Source organism: Neopelma chrysocephalum, unplaced genomic scaffold (genome assembly GCF_003984885.1).
Source record: "Neopelma chrysocephalum unplaced genomic scaffold, ASM398488v2 Primary Assembly neopelma1_70, whole genome shotgun sequence".
NCBI classification, from domain to species: domain Eukaryota; kingdom Metazoa; phylum Chordata; class Aves; order Passeriformes; family Pipridae; genus Neopelma; species Neopelma chrysocephalum.
In genome coordinates this window covers 6,146,832-6,165,579 of record NW_020897730.1, presented here as the reverse complement: position 1 = coordinate 6,165,579, position 18,748 = coordinate 6,146,832, and the positions used below count along the sequence as shown (strand labels likewise).

Genomic DNA, 18,748 nt, shown 5'->3' with positions numbered 1-18,748 from the left:
TATCACTTTTTCTTTCACTTTTTGCACTTTCATCCACCCTACTCCCTGATATTTGGAAAGGAACACTAAGCAATAACTTGTTTCTCAATCACCACTGCTTACAACAGCGAGCTTTCTGCCACGTGCACAAACTGCACATACCAAAAACCAATTCTACCAGAACAGCCCATTTAACACAATGATGAGGTATTTTGATGCCTAAGAAGGGGTCCCCCCTTGAACAAAAGCACCAAGTGTAACTTTCCCGAGTTCAAAGCTCAGCAGTTCCTCTCCCTTAAGAACCCCACTCCCTACTGATGTGAATGTTGCAATTTTCTTTCATCTACTTCCTCAATAACCTGCCATTAAACACCTACTAGTAGTTTTATTACCTCAGTTCTGAGCTTGCGGCCTACAGAGAGAGAAAGAGCACAGATGTACTACAAAAACTTCACCCAAATGCCATAAAGCCATATCCCAAGGCTAGTGAGTGCTGAATTGTAACAGTTTTGAGGCACTTTAAAGGATGGCAGAGGCAGAGTGTCAGTTTTTCATTACTGGTTCAAATTGGGGGGGAAGGAAAAAACAGGAAATAAATAGATGCAATAAAGTCTCTGGCATGTAGGCATCCATGAGTGAAAACAGCCCTTTATAAAACTACAACACATGAGTACTCAGATATCAAAGATACACAATGCCCAGTGTTTTATTGAAGATGCCTTCTTACCCACAGCAGGGTTTACTTTCCACTCCCCATGATTTGAATTTAAATGGATCATGTTTACTCAAGGGGTCTTTCACTGACTGAAAAATATACCCACAGTTTGTACATTATCTCAGCTAAATTCAAATAACATATTTAAATTTAATTACTTGAAGCTTAGGGGTTTTCATGCTTTTCTTTATTCCCTCAATTGCACACAACACTTATTTGTTCTTATCAATGGCTATGCGCTTTGTCAAGCATCAAAATTAAATGCTTGAAAGCACTAATGATGTTACTGTGATTAAGGGTTTTTACCTTCCAGGGTAGATACTAAAAGCCTGCTCCATTATTAATTACTTAAAAAAAAAAAGAAAAAAGAAAACAAGATTTCTGAGAATCTAACACTGAAGAAAAGTCTTCTTAGAAATCAAAACAAGACAATAAAAAATCTTCCATTAAAAGATTTTCTCTTGATTAGGACACAACATATATAAGGGAACCTGGCACTTTTCAGGTTTTCTATTTGAATATTTACCTTGTAACATTGTGGGGGTTTACATGTGATTTTCTTGAATTATATTAGCAAATAATCTCACAGCAGGAAAAGCACATGCAACACAGAGAATCAAATATGGCTTAAATAATTTCTAAAGCCAACATTCTTTAGGCCACATTCTGATAATTTTATTCATGTAAGGGAGCAACCTAATCTACGAGCGGTCGCACTGAGTTGAAATGAAGGGAAGGGAGAAGTATCCAGCCCTGTTTAGTTACATGTACCAGAATAAATTAAAAAGAAGGCAGCTCCCTTTCACAGAATCACAGAATTTTTAGGGTTGGAAGGCATCCCTGGAGATACTCTAGTCCAATTCCCCTGCCAAGGCAGGGTCACCTGGAGCAGGTGACACAGGAACATATCAGGTGGGTTCGGAATGTCTCCAGAGAGGGAGACTCCACGACCTCCCTGGGCAGCCTGTCCCAGTGATCTGCCACCCTCAGTGTGAAGAAGCTCTTCCTCATGTTGCGGTGAAACGTCTTGTGTTTTAGTTTATGGCCAGTGCTCCTCATCCTGTCGCTGGGCACCACTGAAAAGAGTCTGGCACCATCCTCTTGACACTCCTGTGAGGTATTTCTATGTATTGATAAGATCCCCTCTCGGTCTTCTCTTCTCGAGACTAAACAGGCCCAGTTCCCACAGCCTGTCCTCATAAGAGAGATGCCCCAGACCCCTTATCATCTTTGTAGCCTCCACTGGACCATCTCCAGTAGCTCCTTATCTTTCCTGTACTGAGGAGCCCAGAACTGGCCACAGCACTCCAGATGTGGCCTCATTAGGGCCGAGCAGAGGGGCAGGATCGCCTCTCTCGACCTGCTGGCCACACTCTTCCCGATGCACCCCAGGATACCATTGGCCCTCCTGGCAGCAAGGGCACACTGCCGGCTCATAGTCAGCTCGTCATCCACCAAGACTCCCAGGTCCTTCTCTACAGAGAAGGATTTCCTAAAGTTCTGCTTCCTATTGTCCCTTGGGCCTTTTATCCACTCCTCTCTCCTGTCCAGTCAGAAGTGCTCCAGTTTCTGAGGAACACCAACCCTCTGCTCCAAGTATTCCTGGCAAATGGCTTTGCAAACAAAGGAGAATGCACTTTAGCAAGACCACATTTCCAAACATATGCAAAGCATATGCATAAGCCATGCATGTACATCAGGATAAGCAAATGAAAGCCTTCTGCACATGTGAACCGATGAGCACACACAGATTAGATGTCTGCACGTCTGAAGAACAGAGCCAGTTTGGCATTCCTGTTCCTCACTGCCAGTACGACAGCTACGCCTTTCTCTGAGGGACCTGCCAGAGTCTGCGGGCTGGATGTGCACTTTAAAAATTAACCACATGCATATTTAGGGTTTTTTCATTATTCCCTCTGTATAAGTGGAGCAAACATTTGTACTAGTGATGATTGGGCCAGGTTAGGACTTGGACAAGGATCTAGAGGCCTGATTACTCAACCAAGCCACTGGAAGCCTCCCAAGACATTCCCGAGTCCTCTGTCTTCCCACCGTCTGCCTCTCCCTCCCCCAGGAATGACGACTGGCGATGAACACCTCCCAGCTTGGAAACTGAGACACGCCAAGATTCAGGCCAGCACTTTCAAGCTTTAGCATTTTAAAGCAAAGACTTTAAATCTACGCCACTGGAGTAAAGCGCCCAAGGTTATCCACCCACATGTGAAAATCCTGCTGAGAAGCAGCCTGACAGCTGAGCTTGGCCTCTTTCTCTCAATCCCTTCAACCAGCCGTAAGGCTGTTGAACTAAACTTTCCCTCCTTGTTACTAGAAATTACACTGCTCAGGAAAAGCACCAGCTTGGCCACAGGATACTCTCAGAGGACACATTCATCCAAAATGACAGGCACAAGGGATCTTCCCTTTCTTTCCAGGCTCTGCAACCCAGTCACAAAGACCTCTGAGAAAAACAAGTAACAAGCTCTCAAACCTAGGGACCAGCTCACATCAGTTATGTTTGTAATGATGTGTTCATAAAGAAAGGGGCTAGAAAATAAGATTTGGAAGACTGTTAACACAGTATTATTATCTTTAAAATGTTTCCTCTGTTTTAAAGTTTTCATTTCTTGCCTCTCCCAAAAGAACCTGTGCTGCAAATCTTGCCAAACCACAAAAGCTGGCTCTGACTTGCATCAAATCAAAAGCTCGAAGGAAAACCCAGGCTCTTAGCAGCAACAAATAGTAGTAGTTGAGGATTATTAAAGTGATGTGTTTTTACCACCCCACTCCAGCTTCATTTCTTGGCGACATGCAGTGGCTGCTGAGACTCTACAAAGAGCCTGTGTATTTTCTGGGCTGCACATCCAGTTCTGTGTCAGTTTTAGCACAGACTCCTTCAGCACAGCAGAGCTGCTCCAATTGAGATCAAAACTATTATAGGAACTGTGACCACAGCTCCCTGTGGTTTACTTCAGAAACAAAGGGATGGTGAAGAAGATTTTGCATGCCCAGGAGATGGCTTGTTCTGGCTATTAAAGAGGGCCAGCTCTTGACAGCAATATATTATTTTCAGGTACTGGCCTTCCAATTTTGAAGACCAAAAATTGATGTCAGCTTATGCAGTGCAGGTCTGGAATAACTCCAAAGATCTAAATCTGCAATCTACAATCCCAAAGATTGCCTTAAACCAAAAGATTATAGAATCTACATAGCATTTACCAAGAGATCTGTATTACAACTCAAGCATGGGGTCTGTTTAGTCTAAAAACTGCTTGTTTTCTTTCTGCTAGCTTGCTAAGAAATCCTGTTGGCATGTTCTGACAAGGATAACTTAATAGTTGCCAACAGAAACATGGCAGAATACCGTGTATTTCCTGTATGTATGAATGCCAGTTTAAAACAAACAGGAAAACAAGCCTTTCAGTTGGAAGGCAATTTATAAGAATCCGTCTGAACATTACAACCAATTAAAAAAAATGCAGCACTGAAACGTTTCTAAATGCTTAAACTAGAATGATTAATGCAGAAGGGTGAATATACTTAGTGCTGTGAGTTGCTCTAGAAACTCTAGAGCTACAAGTAATTTTTTGAGACGGGGAATTAGTCAGCAGCTGTCTGACCTGAGCAGGTTTGGAGCCGCTGGTCACAAAGCAGGTCATGTTGCAGTTACTCCTCGCTCGAGTTGAGGTTGGAATCTGACCCAATATAAACAACAATAAATTTTGTAGCCTAAAGAAGCCAACACTGATGCTCCACTGCATAATATTGGATTGAGAGAAGTAGAAAAAATGGGCCAGGCAGTCCAGACAAAGAGAAACTGCCATGAGCTGGAGCAGTCATGCTTCGAGAGGTAAGATCCCAGGACACAAAATGGACAGAAGACTCGTGGGAAGCACGTGCTGTGATCATTCCCCTACTTCCCAGATGCTGGTCCAGCAAGCATAGACCACCGAAACCACTGATGCTGTGACACAACGTACAGCATCGTGGGGAGCTGAAATGAGGAATTAGAGACCATAACCTCTAGTTATTAAAGCAGATAATAACGTTGGAAACGGGGCATTCCCCAGCAACTCAAAATAAGTAGTCTGGAGCAATATGACCCACTTAGCACCATCCCCTCAGGGCAACTCTACCTCACCCACACACCCTGCTGTTCCTCCCAGGAAGCCAGAGGTAGCCACCAGACCTAATTCCTCCCCAGAAATAGCCTGTCCTTTACCCTTGCATTGTTGCACAGGAGGAGGATCCACTGAGCTGCCTTTTCTAAACAAACTCCACTACTCCTCCAGCCCCTTCCACTGGGAAATCAAAGCTACCCATAAAGACACATCTGATGCCCGCAAATGAGACCCCTGTCCCACTCTCTAAGCCCTTCCCTCAAGTGAAACAACCATCCAGCTACTCCTTCTTTCATTTTGCCCTCCTTCTGCCCACAGTCAGAGCAGTTAAGACATGTCTGCATACATGTCATTAGTCAACGGACAAGAGGGCTAGAGCTGTTTTTAAACTGTACAGGACCAACGAGGTAACTTATTGTATCTGCTCCCTGGTCCTTTCTTATACTTACCACCAAGTTACCTGAGCAAGAGGTTACTCCAACAATTATGGGATAAAGCTTAACCCACTGTGGGACAAATGTGTAATCTGGCATCCAAGGTAACACATCTAATGCTGTTCTCCTTGGCTCTTGCAGAGCTACTTTTTATTTACTTGAAACGTGTGTGTCTAGATGATGATATATATGGGCTATATAACATCTTTGTCATCTACTTTCAGCATTAAAAACATTTGATTTTGCAAAAAGATCTGCTTAAAAGCCTTTTTGAAATCCAGACAAATAAAAGCCTCTGTCCTATTTGTCACTTAGATGCTTTGGAAGTACTGAAGTATCTTTTAAAAAAAATAAATAAATAAGAAGTATGACTCATTTTACTAAAGCCGCATTCGTTATTTTAATAAGTAGATTTGGCCACATTGTCTCATCCTGGCTTCTGAAGTGCTCCTGTAATAGCAGAGACTTAGACTTTCCCATTTGGGTTTCTCAGATCAATCACCTGCAGTCAGAAATGGCAAGAATCTTAAGGGAAGAAAAGATAATGAAATTATAAACATTTTACTTCAGTTGTGATCCACAGCTCCAACAGCAACTGCAGGCTGGGTCTCAAACATGCCCCCCTGAGCCTGAGGCACCCAACGGAATCAAACCGCAGGACTCACTTGACAATAAAAATCCCAATTCCCATCTTAACACTTGAGAGCATAAACTGTTTCATAGTCACCAAAGTTAAGGAACTTCAGCTGTATTTACTTTAGGCTCCATCACACGGAAGAGGCTGGTGCAGAAGGTTTGCATTTATGTATTTACATTTCAGCTGAATGACCTATAAATTTTAATTATGGTTGAAATTCAGAGCGTTCAGCTGGAACTCCGGTAAAGTACCTTCTGTACAAAGGTTAGATGGATTTGACATGATACCATCTCTGCCTCTAGGCTGTTGAGAAACTCTTGAGATTGAATCAAGGATTGGGTTTTCTGGGCTCACATCAGGAGCACTTTGTGAAGGACACTGGTCTGACAGCAAGTGGAGATCCTCATTCTTCCAGGATGCTGCAAGACACCCTGCCATACTACCCATCAAAGTTCCTCTTCTCCAGGGGGAAAAAACACTCTGTGCTTTTGGAAAGTTCCACAGAGAATCAGACTGCAGCACACCTAACTCTCACACTCGGAGCTCTCCTACCACGTCCTTTCAGTGGAACTGAATTAAACTCCCTTTCCTTCACCCGCAACAGGCAGATTTCTTCAGGAAATTAAAAATCATTAATAGACCCGATGAGAGAGAGAAAACTCTGCACACAGTGTTGCTGCAAAAAGCAACATTACCTGATGTTTGCTGTTCATTAAAAAAAAAAAAAAAAGTGATGAGGTACAAACTGGGGAAGAGTCTTGAGCTTCCTGAAACACATAAACCTTAAAATTAAAATCTTACTTCATGATGTCAGTAACCAATTACATCATAGGTGGCACATAATTAAACTTATAAAAGGGTTTCATTATTTTGGTTTTATGCTGCATACTGAAAACCAGTGCATTATTCATTTTAAAATTGTGTCAATTAGAAAAACCCCAAATGGAATCAGCAATTAAATATTAAAGGTGGCTGCCTCAGTGGAAAACACTCGGAAGGATAATTGGTAAAATTTCCTGTGCAATGCAAGTGCCATTACAAAATTCAAACCCTAAAAATAAATAAATAAATATTTTTAAAAATCAACCTTCTGAGGTTATAAGGACTTAGAGCTGTACAAAGAAACCAGCCACGTTTATGTCCTGCAGGAGTACTGAGTCTGGGTAAATAAAAGCCCATGAAAACAATAATCCCAAATTAGCTCAGCAATCGCACAGACTGCTGAGTCTGTATTCCAAGTCTGGACCTTCATTTCTAGCCCCAGATTCAAGCACATAGGATGGCACTGAGAGCCCATACCAGCTCCTGAGGAGAGGATCTCTGCAGCAGGTCTCTCCTCCCCATCGAGGCCAGGACTCCTAAGGGTACTGGCAGGGTGGAACTGAGACCTGCACAGGATGGGGACTGCAAGGAAAAACATTATCATCCTTCAAAACCTGCAATTCAAAAACCATTTATGCTTCCAGCAGCACACAAAGCATTTTTCAGTGTTATGTCTCTCCTCTCTGTAAGGTTCACAGTATTGGTTTCAGTGCAGTTTTGTCATCAAGGTCCAAAAATTTTATTATCTTCTCATTTGATCCAGATGAAGCTGGTACCTTCCATTTAAGGATCACTCAGACCAAAAATAAGCTAAGGAACTCCTGCGTTACAGGGCCCTTCAAACCTGTGATGTTTGCAGCTTGTCAGTGCAACAAATACAAATAGAAATATTCTCTGGTTAAAGCAAAATGCCGCATGTGCAGGCAGTGCTAAGAAGTCTCCCTCTGAGTCCATCCTCTTCAGGTCAGTTTTTCCCAGTACTTCCATAATTGCAGTTAAAATCCTCAGCACAGGCAGTAGTGAAAATTAGTGGCTGAGAGGCTCTTGGAAAGGCACTGCTGGGTCTGCACATCATGTCTGAGGTACTGTGGAGAGCCCACAAATCTCTGCAGCTCCTCCAGGACTCCCCTTGGCCACCCTGTCCCAGAGTGCCCAGGGAGCTTGAAAAACATGGGATTTAACACTCAGTCACTTACATATTCCAGTCACTTTCTGTCTTATTTATGTGCATGCACAGTATCCTGATAAACTATAAGGGAGGCTGCAGCTACTCCATCTGCATTCCCTTTTATGCTGGAAAGATAAATTGGGGCTGATTCAGAGGACAGATTTAAAGAACGCAGTATGTTACTGAGACAAGCACAATCTTCCCAGGGAGCCGCTGTAGTGGGTTGTCTTGAGATCATGCCTTTATTTGTTTGCTAAAATAAATGGACACCACACAAAACGCAATTCATATATGAGACACCTCGGCCAGCCTACTATACCTTCCTATTTTGCTTATCCAAAACTGTCTTGTTCTATTATGTCTTGATGGGACCACTTAATGGCACATAGAATATTACAAATAATAAAAAGCTAATTAAAAATTTCAGTGCTTTCCTTTTAGCCTTTGGTAATCTAAGAAACTGAAAGACATTTATATCCAAAGCACATTACAGTTTAAGGGGTTTTCTGTCTGTAATAATCCATGGATACTTTCAATGGATTTTAATACAGACAAACCCAAAGATATTTTATGGAGCAGTAGAAGAATTTAATAAAAAAATCAGAATCAGTCAATTGTCTTTTTAAGACTAAGTGATAGAATTCAATAGCAGGGATAAAAGTTCTAATAAATTCCAAAGGAACAGTTCAGAAGGCTGAGACAAAAGTTATCATATCCTTTTAAATTAAGAGTAGGACTTTTCCATAAGGGATGGTTTGAAATACAACTGACCAAAGAAATAAAATACAAATGCTTGAGCTTCCTATATCTCTCTTGACTGTATTTAAAAATATAAATGCAAACCCATGATCAACTTTTGTTATTACCAGCTTACAAACCGCAATTTTCAGAGACCCTGAATCCATTCTGGGAGTGCACTCAGAGTTCCGGGGCTCTGGTTCTTGAATTTAGTAATGAAGGCAGATTACCTTAATCTAAGGAGACGCCATGAAATCCTTCAAGTAGATGCAGAGAGAGGCTACGCATTTGCCTGCTTTGTTTGGGAGGGGAAGCCCACTGGAGCCCTGCCATGATAATAAAGCGCTCCCTGCACACCAGTTCACACGTGGGGCTAAATCTGAAGTGACATTTCTCAATGAAAAGAAGCACTATTCACTCGTGTGCTCAGCATTTTGATGTCCACCAAAATGTGGCAAACATGATTATAGAGATCCAGCAGGCATGCCACAGCTCTATTTAGTCCTCATGGTTTAACACAATGCTATGCAACATATAAATAAAATATAACTGGCTGCCTTGGGATGGCATTCTGGGAGTATGATTTCATGCATATGGATGGACTTGACACACATTTTGCAAGGACAGAATATCTGAACCAAAGGGGGCTGGCTTTAGGGTCAGTTCAGCATCCTGCCCTCCAAACTATGAGCCAGTGCAGAAACTTTGGGCTTCGGGGACTAGCGATGTTTATTTGTGCTACTCTGCATGGCATTTTAATTAGTAACTGTGTGGATTTAAAAACTTTGAATGGACACACAGGGGCAGTTGTGCAGCCTAGCTTTTGTGTTTCCACTCTCTCAAAAAAATCCTGTTTGAGGACATCAGCAGGGGGTTAATGGAAGCTTTGATAAAGTTCTCCGAAGCCTTTTATTGTTGCTGAACTACAGACCAGACTCTCCTGTCTCTCTGGCTGCTTTCCAATTAATGTAGTCAGCTGCAAAAACAACTAGAGAATTTAGAAGCCCATCTAAACACTTGGTAGCCACAAACATTCTTGGGCAAAATCTCCTTCCATGCGAAAATATTTCTGTGCCAGTTGTTTAAGGGAAGAGCTCAGATGGTTTATCAAGCTCCATGAATGGGAAATGTCAGTGTGCTGCCAGAGAAAGGGAACACACAGTTAAATAGTCCAGAGCAAATAAAAGCTGCAGGACCACATCTTTGTCTCTGTCAGTTTGGTAACTACTCATCTGTACCAACATCACTGAGACCAGAATTTGACACCTCCTTGAAGTAAATTTATATCATTTAAATATGATCAATTCTACCCAGCCCTGAAATTAAATGTCTTTTTCCCCAGGAGGATGTGTAACTAACCTCCATTTTCCATACCAAACCACGAGATCCTTTAAAAAATATGACCAAACTTTTATTTAAATGCTGCAATTACTTCTTGGCTCTATCTGACATGCAACTTGTCTAAGCTGCTCGTTGAACCCTGAAGCTGGTTATTTACTAAGGAGCTTTAGAAAGCACTTTTTTTTTTCTTCCGACCAAGACTTGCATCCCCCACCTTGAATACAAATTCATGGAAATGGGTGGTGCAGACAGCTTTGCCAGAAAGCAGGCAGTTGTTATTTTAATTATTATTTCTTTGTGGAAAGCTGCAGTTACCTTAAAATAATAATTTAATCCTTCTCAACAATAGTTTTCCCAGTTTTGTTTTTAAGCATACGGGAGCACGTATGCTTATAACTACACAGTTATTGCAGACCATCAGTCAAAGCCTCTGCAAGAACACAGAGTTGTTAAAAAGAAACTCCCACTTGCATCTGCCAGCTCGGAGAAGCTCCTTACTCAGGCACACATAACTTACACACATAATTAAGCATGCAGCAGAAGAAATCTGGAGTGGTCAACACATGACATCTTTGAGGCTCAGAGAAATCTCATGCTCAACGCTGAAATTTGCCCATCCACTGTTCACTTCCATGCTATTCCCAAATTTCTAATGTCAGGATCACTTCACTTCTTTCTGGATCTCCCACTGCACTAATATTTGAAAGATCTGTGGTTTTCCAAAATACATCATTTGGTTTGCTTGAGAAGTTCTCACTTTACTCCTTTCGATATAAGTCTTCAGACAGTAAAAGCCAAAACACAACTCCCTTGGAAACACAAGGGAAATGGAAAATGCGAGGAAAAGAAAGGCAGGTTGCTGTCCTGCACAGCCTGGCAGGTCACCTCCCTGATTACAGCAGATGAAACCCTACAACAGCTGATAAATTGTCCCTTGTGTGTACAAGGGGGGGGGATCACTGGTCCTGTCTAGTAGATAAACACGAAGCCTTACAAACACCACTGGTTTAGATTCAAAATGAGAAAGTTGCAGACAAGTAGTTGGGAATTCTGCAAGATGCTGCAACAAATCACTCGGAGTGTTACGCTCACGGATCACCCCTTTTTCAAGTCCCTACTTACTAGTTTTGAATTCACGCTTGACACAGCTCCATTTTAAGAATAAGGAGACTGCTGATCCATCATCCTTACTACAAACACCTTAAAGCAAAAGAAGAACACCCCTTTGCAACTCTCCTTTTCCACTACCCTGACATTCTGCAGAAAAAAGAATGCAGCAGCTCGTAGTATCACACACACTTCCCATGCTCTGGACAGCTGGCATGTATCCAGATGTTTGCCAAGAGATTATTTTAAATCAGGCTTGTGGGGACTGGGTGGCCAGGGTGCCGTGACTGTTTACACACACGAAGCTACGTGCATGAGTTCCCTCACGGGTCTGTGTGCCTGTAAAAGGACTACTGGAACAGGCTATTTGTATCCTTTGGCTGCAGGGAACAAGTAACTGGAAAGGGTGGGACTCTGCTGGTAGCAAGTACTTTGAAAAAAAGTAAAAATAAAAACCTGAATTGACTCCTGGATGCCTGGGAAGGCTCCAGCCAGGTCCAGCTGTGACCAGCATCTGGAATGCCACTCGCTCCTCTGCTTGGGCAGAGACATGAACTCACCCACCTGGGCCATCCAGCTTGCTGCAAACCTCCACACTTTTCAAAGGGGCCAAACACTCCCGACTAACAGCCTGTCCCAGTCCTAAACCTCACCCTATCCCCACATCCCCCAAGGGAGGCAGGAGGGAGCTGGACTGGAAAGCCCACCAGCCGTGGAAGGGGAGCTGACTTGAACAAGCCTTCCAACAGCCTCACCAGGCGCTAGGGAAGGGTGATGTCAGAACAGAAAATGACTTATTTTGCCAGCTTACAGTATTTTACAGGGTCTGTGAAACTGTGACACAAGTGTATGATGAATTCTGTCTTCACATTCACAGAGCTCCTTCCCTGGCTATTTGGAGATGAAGTCTTCACTGGGGTTATACAGCCCTTCAAAATTATGTCTCAACACAACAATAAACAGCTCTTCACCAGGACTGCATTAAAAAAAAGGCATATTTTTTTGCAAGAGCTGAGCATAAAACTAGCAGTCTGAATGACTACAGACCTTGATGTTTTTAAAATCAAAATTAACTTCTTTCACCACCTCCCTATGGGTAAGATTCTTATTATGCACATAAATATCACCACACAAAAATCAAAACCTGTTATGTTCACTCTCAGCAAACAGAAATGATTTGCTATTATTTATAGTGAAACCAGGACTATACTCAAAGAACATGAGGGAGTTTAGAGAATCAGATGGATTGTTCAATCTTCATAGTAACTGTTAATTTTATTTTACAGTGGTAGTTTAAGTGTGTTCATGCAGTCACATACAGAAAGCTCTGTGACTGAAATCTACTTAACAGTGTCTTTTGATGTTTCACTACAGAGCAATTCTGCATAGATAAGTTATAAATATCCAGGAAAAAGTACATTAAAATACTGAAATCTTTAGGTTTTCTGGTCTTGGCATGTGTTGCTTTTGATCTGCCTGAGCAACTATTATTTTGTCAATATGAGGAGTGCACACTGACCAAGGGCAATGTATGTCCATGAATTTTTACTGACTGCAAATGTAGCTCAGCACAGGCTAAACCACACTGGCAGAATCTAAGACCTTATATGCATTTTCTGTGCTGTTCCGTACAACACGTGAGGAATGCTAATCAGCATTTGAAAGGAAACGTGGGCTTTCAAAGAAGACCCACCGAAATGCAAAATGGGAATATATATTCCCCTAGCAAAAAGTCCAGTAGAACTTATGAGTCATCTAGAAGCAAATAACTCCCACTTCTTCCCCCTCCCCCCAATTGCTAACTTGAAACACAATCATCCTCAAAGGATCAGGATCTTTCAAGGTTGTTTTTTTTTCTTCCTTTTAGTAACAGAATGAAGAACATAAACAACAAACAAATCTAAAGGCTAAATAAAACTGAGTAACAGTTGACATTTCCCTGCAGTAATTGTCAGTATTTTGGGTTCACTACAACTGCAGCCTGTCCCAGAAGAATACTCAATTCACACGGATCTCCTTGGCGGTGCTTAAGTCCTGGTGGCACCGTGACCCATTTTAGTTCCTGCCTGGAAATGGATCCTGAACCACCGCAGGGCTCTGAGTGACGGTGAGGGACCAGGGGAGCATACAGAGGAGGGGGAAGGACTGCAGCACAGCCAGCCACACTGCTCTGCCTCCGAGATGAAGCGGCTCTGAGACAGGTGAACAGACAGCTAGACAGGCAAGGTGTGGGGGAGCGCAGAGACAAAGGGGTTGGGGAGAGGAGCGAGAACAGAAGGAGGGAAAAATGGGACAGAGAGCCTGAGATATTCACAAGAAAGAATAGCTCTTGATCCTGAGCACAGGCACTTGAAAACATTCAGTATGATGCAATGGGAGAAAGACTAAGTTTATTTATTTATTTATATTGCATTTTCATCCTAATTGGCATATCCTGCATTCATCTAGCTGTGTCGGTCCACTTAAGGAAACACTGAGCCCAAGGTAACCTAACAAGGTAACAAATCACCAGGCAGCCTGTTTATTCTGAAATACCAGCTACTTTAAACTGCAACAAGCAAAGGAGCAAGAAGGACACCCATCCTTCATAAAATGCAAACAAAATGCAGGGAGCAAAGCAAGCAGCATAATGAGTTTGGATTTTAAATCTCATTTAAGCTTGTGTAGGCTCTGCCCCCCGCACTGCTGCCCTGCCTTATGAATACCTTTAGCATCCGTGCAAAAACCTTGTCCCAGCAGCGCTGCCCCCTTGGACACGCACAAGAGAGACTGAGCAGTGAACCTGGCTCTCAGGCTGGAGACCTAAAACAGCTCAGCTGTAATCTTTAATAACAATATAAACTGTTCAGCGCCTCTTCAAAAAAAAACAAACCAAAAACCACAAAAGCTTCCTGCATGCTGTGAACAAGATCTCTTTATTGAGAGCTTTACTTTTAATTTTGAACAGCTTCACAGCATTATCCTTAGCAGGGGAAAAAAAAAAAAAAAGAGCCTGGAGATTTTTGAGCTATTCTGTCAACTGCATGGTAAGAGTTCCTCATTGAAATTAGCTACTCCTAGCAGCATCACAGGAGAATTGCTGGTCTGCATCTCCTCCACAAGTCATTTCACATTTTTTAAAGATGGACAAAGTGCTTATTTCATTTCATTTCATCGAAAACTGAAAGCCACAAAAGCCACCACCACTGATGGAGACCCACAACATCAGCACTTTCAGTACTCAGTGTGCTAGGGACGCTGGCTCCAAGTTTCAGCAGCTCAGTGTTCCATCTTTGCTTTTTTAATTTGTTTTTAATCTTATATGGGAAAAGAGTAACGGTTCCCATCTTAAAAAAATTTTAAAAAATTATTATATTAAACATGCGGAACAGCAAGTTGAACTCACGATTCAAAATTCTTAAAATGTCACAACACTGAAGTATTTCACTAGGAGACAGAAATTTGTACATGGTTCAAAGCCTGAAATTTAGCTTTTTTTTTTTTTGAGCAAGCTATAAAAACCAGGACCTTTTCAAAGGAACCAGAAAAAATACTTTTTCAAATGCTTTTTGATCCTACTTTGAATGGTGAATCTTATTTTCATTTAAACACTTTTCTACAGTATTGGAAACTGAAGAGTTTCTAAACAAAGAGGGGAAAGTAAACTGTCTCAATTCATTATCTCTAGGAGTAAAATGGTAAAAGCAAATAAAAAAACACCTATGCCTTTCCATAGCACCTTTTACATCACTGCAACACATTTCGTCAATTTTGTGCTGAGTACACCAGTAACTGATTTCTCATTGTTCTCTGCCTGTCTCCAAATGCACACCTTCTACAGGGGCTGACACCAACACACGCAAACATACAGAAACCCGGATTCCTGATTCTGACATCAGAAACTGCTTCTAAAATTTCTGCATATTTTCTTCAGATTATATGGTTGCATATTTGGAAGGTCAATTTGTTAAGAGGAAGGATTCCTTGGCCTCCTGCATTCCTACTGAATTTAACTCAAAGATGCAAGAAATTCTAGCAAATTCCCCAGAATACAACCCAGAAACACTGCTGATATGTAAAGAACTCCAAAAAACATATTGACAACATTTTTTTCCTATCAAATATTGGAAAGTACAAGCAGAGAGAGCAAAAACAAAGTAATTTACAAATTTTCAGTGTTGTTGGTTTCATTTTTATTAGCAAAAGAGGGAAGAAATGTTTTTAAGGGAGGAGCTTGGCTCTAATTTGAATTTAGAAATTGCCTCAGAGAAACCAAGGCATTACATTAGTGTAAGAAAGGTGCAAGATCAAAACCAAGTCCGTGGCAGTGCTCTATCATGATGTGATTTCTTTATAATGAAATATAGTGAAAGAAAATTAGTGGCACAAGGATTTTAATGCACCCCAGACACACATTTACAATGATTAAACAGATCAGTACTTGTAAAACCCAAGGGTCTAACTTCACAAACCTTTACTCAAGCAAGCAGTTTCACCAAAATCAATGGGATTATTTGCATATGTAAGGATTATTTATCTCAGCTGAGATCTGTAGGTTTAGGCCACACATTTCTATTTAGATCTTCTATGCAGAAGAAACCACAATTGTATGAAAAACGGGAGAACACTGGCACCTTGGCGTTAGTTTTCATTTATACCAGTACAATTTTCCCTGGCCCTCTGACGCATTTGATAGACTGGGCATGTTTCGAAATTGGAAATGTTGGCAAAAATACAAATTTCCTGATGTGAAGAATGCTACTCATGGATAATAAACAAAATCAATTCTTATTTGCATATTCAATCAGATTTGGGTTTGCATATAAAAGCATAAGATGGTAGAATTTTCACACGGTAGATGGATCCTGCTCATTTATCCATGCATATATGCATCCACTAATCCTTACACATGCCAAAATCAGTCAGAAATACTCTCTTTGCTAGGCATTCATAGCACAAAAACACTGTCCCTGCTGCTGTTCTCAACCTCCTCTTTTCGTATAGCATATGACAGCACTCTCCCACGGCTTTCTCCCAAGACTCCCTAATAGCCCCTGTTCTCTATTAGACTTCTTTTCACTAGGCAAAGCGATAGTTTGAATTTTTGAATCATAATTTAAAAGGGATGCTGTCAACTGTACGTGAAGAACAAAAAATGCTGGACCAGATTTTCAAAGGAGCTTCAGCTTGGACCTGACAATTTGGCTTGTAACTGTCACGGCAAAACTGAATGTATCTCTCACTGGTAATATTGACGCGTTCCAGACTACAGCTAAGATCTGCAGATTTAGACCGTGCATACCTATTTTTCACACACATCTACTAGGAAATAGAATTAAAAAACATTTATGTAGTCCAGTACTATCAAAATATGCAATATTAATATTGTCCCATACACCAGAAGTCTAACAATAAATTACAACCCTGTAAGCTACGCTCCAAGGTGCTGAATGCCGGCAGCATCTGTGGGACCTGAAGGCAATCAGTGCTGTGAGCCATCAGATAACAGGTTTGACGGTCTTGTAGCCAGTCTGACAGTCTGAATCTCTAATTTGCATATAGAAGACTGTCATATTCAAACATATATAATTTTGTGCATTACATTAAAAATTCGACTGGAACCCTGTGTGAGAAACCCTAGCTTGCTGCAAACTAAGAAATGTTTTCACATAATTAAAGAAAGAGATCAAACAAATTAGCATCAAAACTAAACAGCAATCTGCTGCAGCAGCCTTTGCCCTTACTAGGTCAAGCAAAAGGGACCAAAAAATCTGAACTGCCTAGGGTATCTTAAATAATCTGGTATACACAGAAATAGTATTTCACTCTCCCAGATGAATGAAGCGCAAAAATCAGACAGCATGAAGATGAAAGCTCATATAGGATTTCTACAGCAATGCCAGCTCTGATCAATTGAAACATTGTCAGCAGCAGGTTAAGGAGGTATTTACTTAACAACGGGACAGAATCTAATTGACTTTGCAGGAGAGGAGAGTGAGCAGGCAGGCAAGCGAGCCCCACTCATTCCACTCTTTGAATCTTACACAGCCCTTTTTGAAAGAGGGCAGGAGCACAGCCCTGTGCTCCCAGAGTGTGTATTTTGCCCACACTTGTGTTCCTGTGCCGGGTCTCCCCTACAAAGGGGCCAAGTTGCTGGAGGGCCAGGAGAGGGGACAGGGCAGCTGTGCTGTTGTGCTTCTGCAGACGCCTCCCAGTGTCCTCCCCGCGTGCTGCAGCACAGCCTGCTCCCAGACACAGCACCCAAAGTGTCCTCTCTCTTTCTAGCTCTGAAGAATTTAAACTATCCATACAAATAACCAGAAAATAAGGGTTTGACCCAGTTACACATCTTAGAGCTCCTCACATTCATTTGCTAATGCTAAATGTAATGGAAATCACAGCTTTCCTAAAAAACAGGCAGCAGAGAGAGAGGAAGAGAATTACTGTTTATGTTCCTACCTGCTTGGTTAGTCGTCACAGTGACTGACACAGCTTGGTCCTGGCTGGGGTTTTGCTTGGACACTCCATTCACGGCCCAGACTTCAAAGGTGTAGTTAGTGTGTGCCAGGAGGTCGGTGATGGAGACTTTGGTGGTTTTCAGGCCGTTCTGCTGGGGGCTGAAGTGCACTCCACTGCCGCAGGACCGGCAGCGGCCGAGGTCGCCGGCACCGCACCTCTTGCACACCACGTTGTAGGAGATGTCTTCCCGGCCACCTTTGTTCTGGGGGGGGCTCCACTCCAAGTTCACTGATGTCTCATTGACATTGGAAATCAGGTTCTGGGGAGCAGATGGAGGGCCTAAAAAGACAAAGTCCACATGTTTTTAGTAACTGGAGAAAGCTTACATAGTAGTGTCAGACTTAGGGTCCCAGACCTGTGCAACTCCCATTTAAGTCAAGGAAAGCAGAGACCAAACAGAATTTTACTTCTCTATGTTCTTAATAAGACAAAAAATTAACTGGTAAGTCAAACTCTGATCTCTTCATCTGATGAATTAACAGTATTTCCCAACTCTAAATAAGCCTGAAGGCCCAGTACTGCAATTAAACAAGAGGGTTTTCTTACTTTCAGTCTTTATACATGTTATGAAAAATGTTAAATTCACATATTTTACACTCATTTTTCCATGATCTCCTGAGCAAAGGATCAAATGCACAAACTCCTGCTTCACTTGACATTTTCAAGGTCCTCCAATACCTACAGGCAGACTGTCACTGAAATTGTTACAGAAATATCTCATGAGATTTTTTTCTGAAAAATAGAAGTGCAGTATTTTCCAGACAAGTTGATGTCAAATCACATTTAGTGAACACTGAAGCCCATCAAGCAGGGACCTGGACATGACGTTTTGGGATGCAGAATGGAGATCTAAGTGGAAAGTTGGACACAGAACTAAGGCTTTGAAGGATCAGGAATAAAGGTTACAATAGGGGAGTGCTGTAGAATGTGAAAGAATTGGAGAGGAAAATATGGTGAGCAGCAGAACGAAGAGCTGATAAAAGAAACCTGGTCAGGAACAACAGATCAGACAGAAACACTGGAAATAAGGCTGAATTTGAGACACAAGGTCAGCTCTTCCACCGCAGGGACAGAAGACTTTTAAGTAAACACGCTGCCAAAGAGCTCCCAGCTGTTTCCAGCACAGGGATTCGAGGACAGAGCCAAAGGCAGGCTGGGGAGGACCTCCCTGGGCAGGAGGGGGCCGATCTG

The 18,748-nt window shown here is 42.0% G+C and overlaps 1 protein-coding gene across 1 annotated transcript in view; it reads right to left on the bottom strand.

The window, feature by feature from the left end:
• EPHA4 (EPH receptor A4) overlaps positions 1–18,748 on the bottom strand; it is a 101,181-nt gene that overhangs the window by 25,726 nt on the left and 56,707 nt on the right. Inside the window, exon 5 of the mRNA XM_027685986.1 lies at positions 17,498–17,836. Coding sequence (XP_027541787.1) covers positions 17,498–17,836 — 339 coding nt within the window. The remainder of the gene's footprint in view (positions 1–17,497; positions 17,837–18,748) is intronic.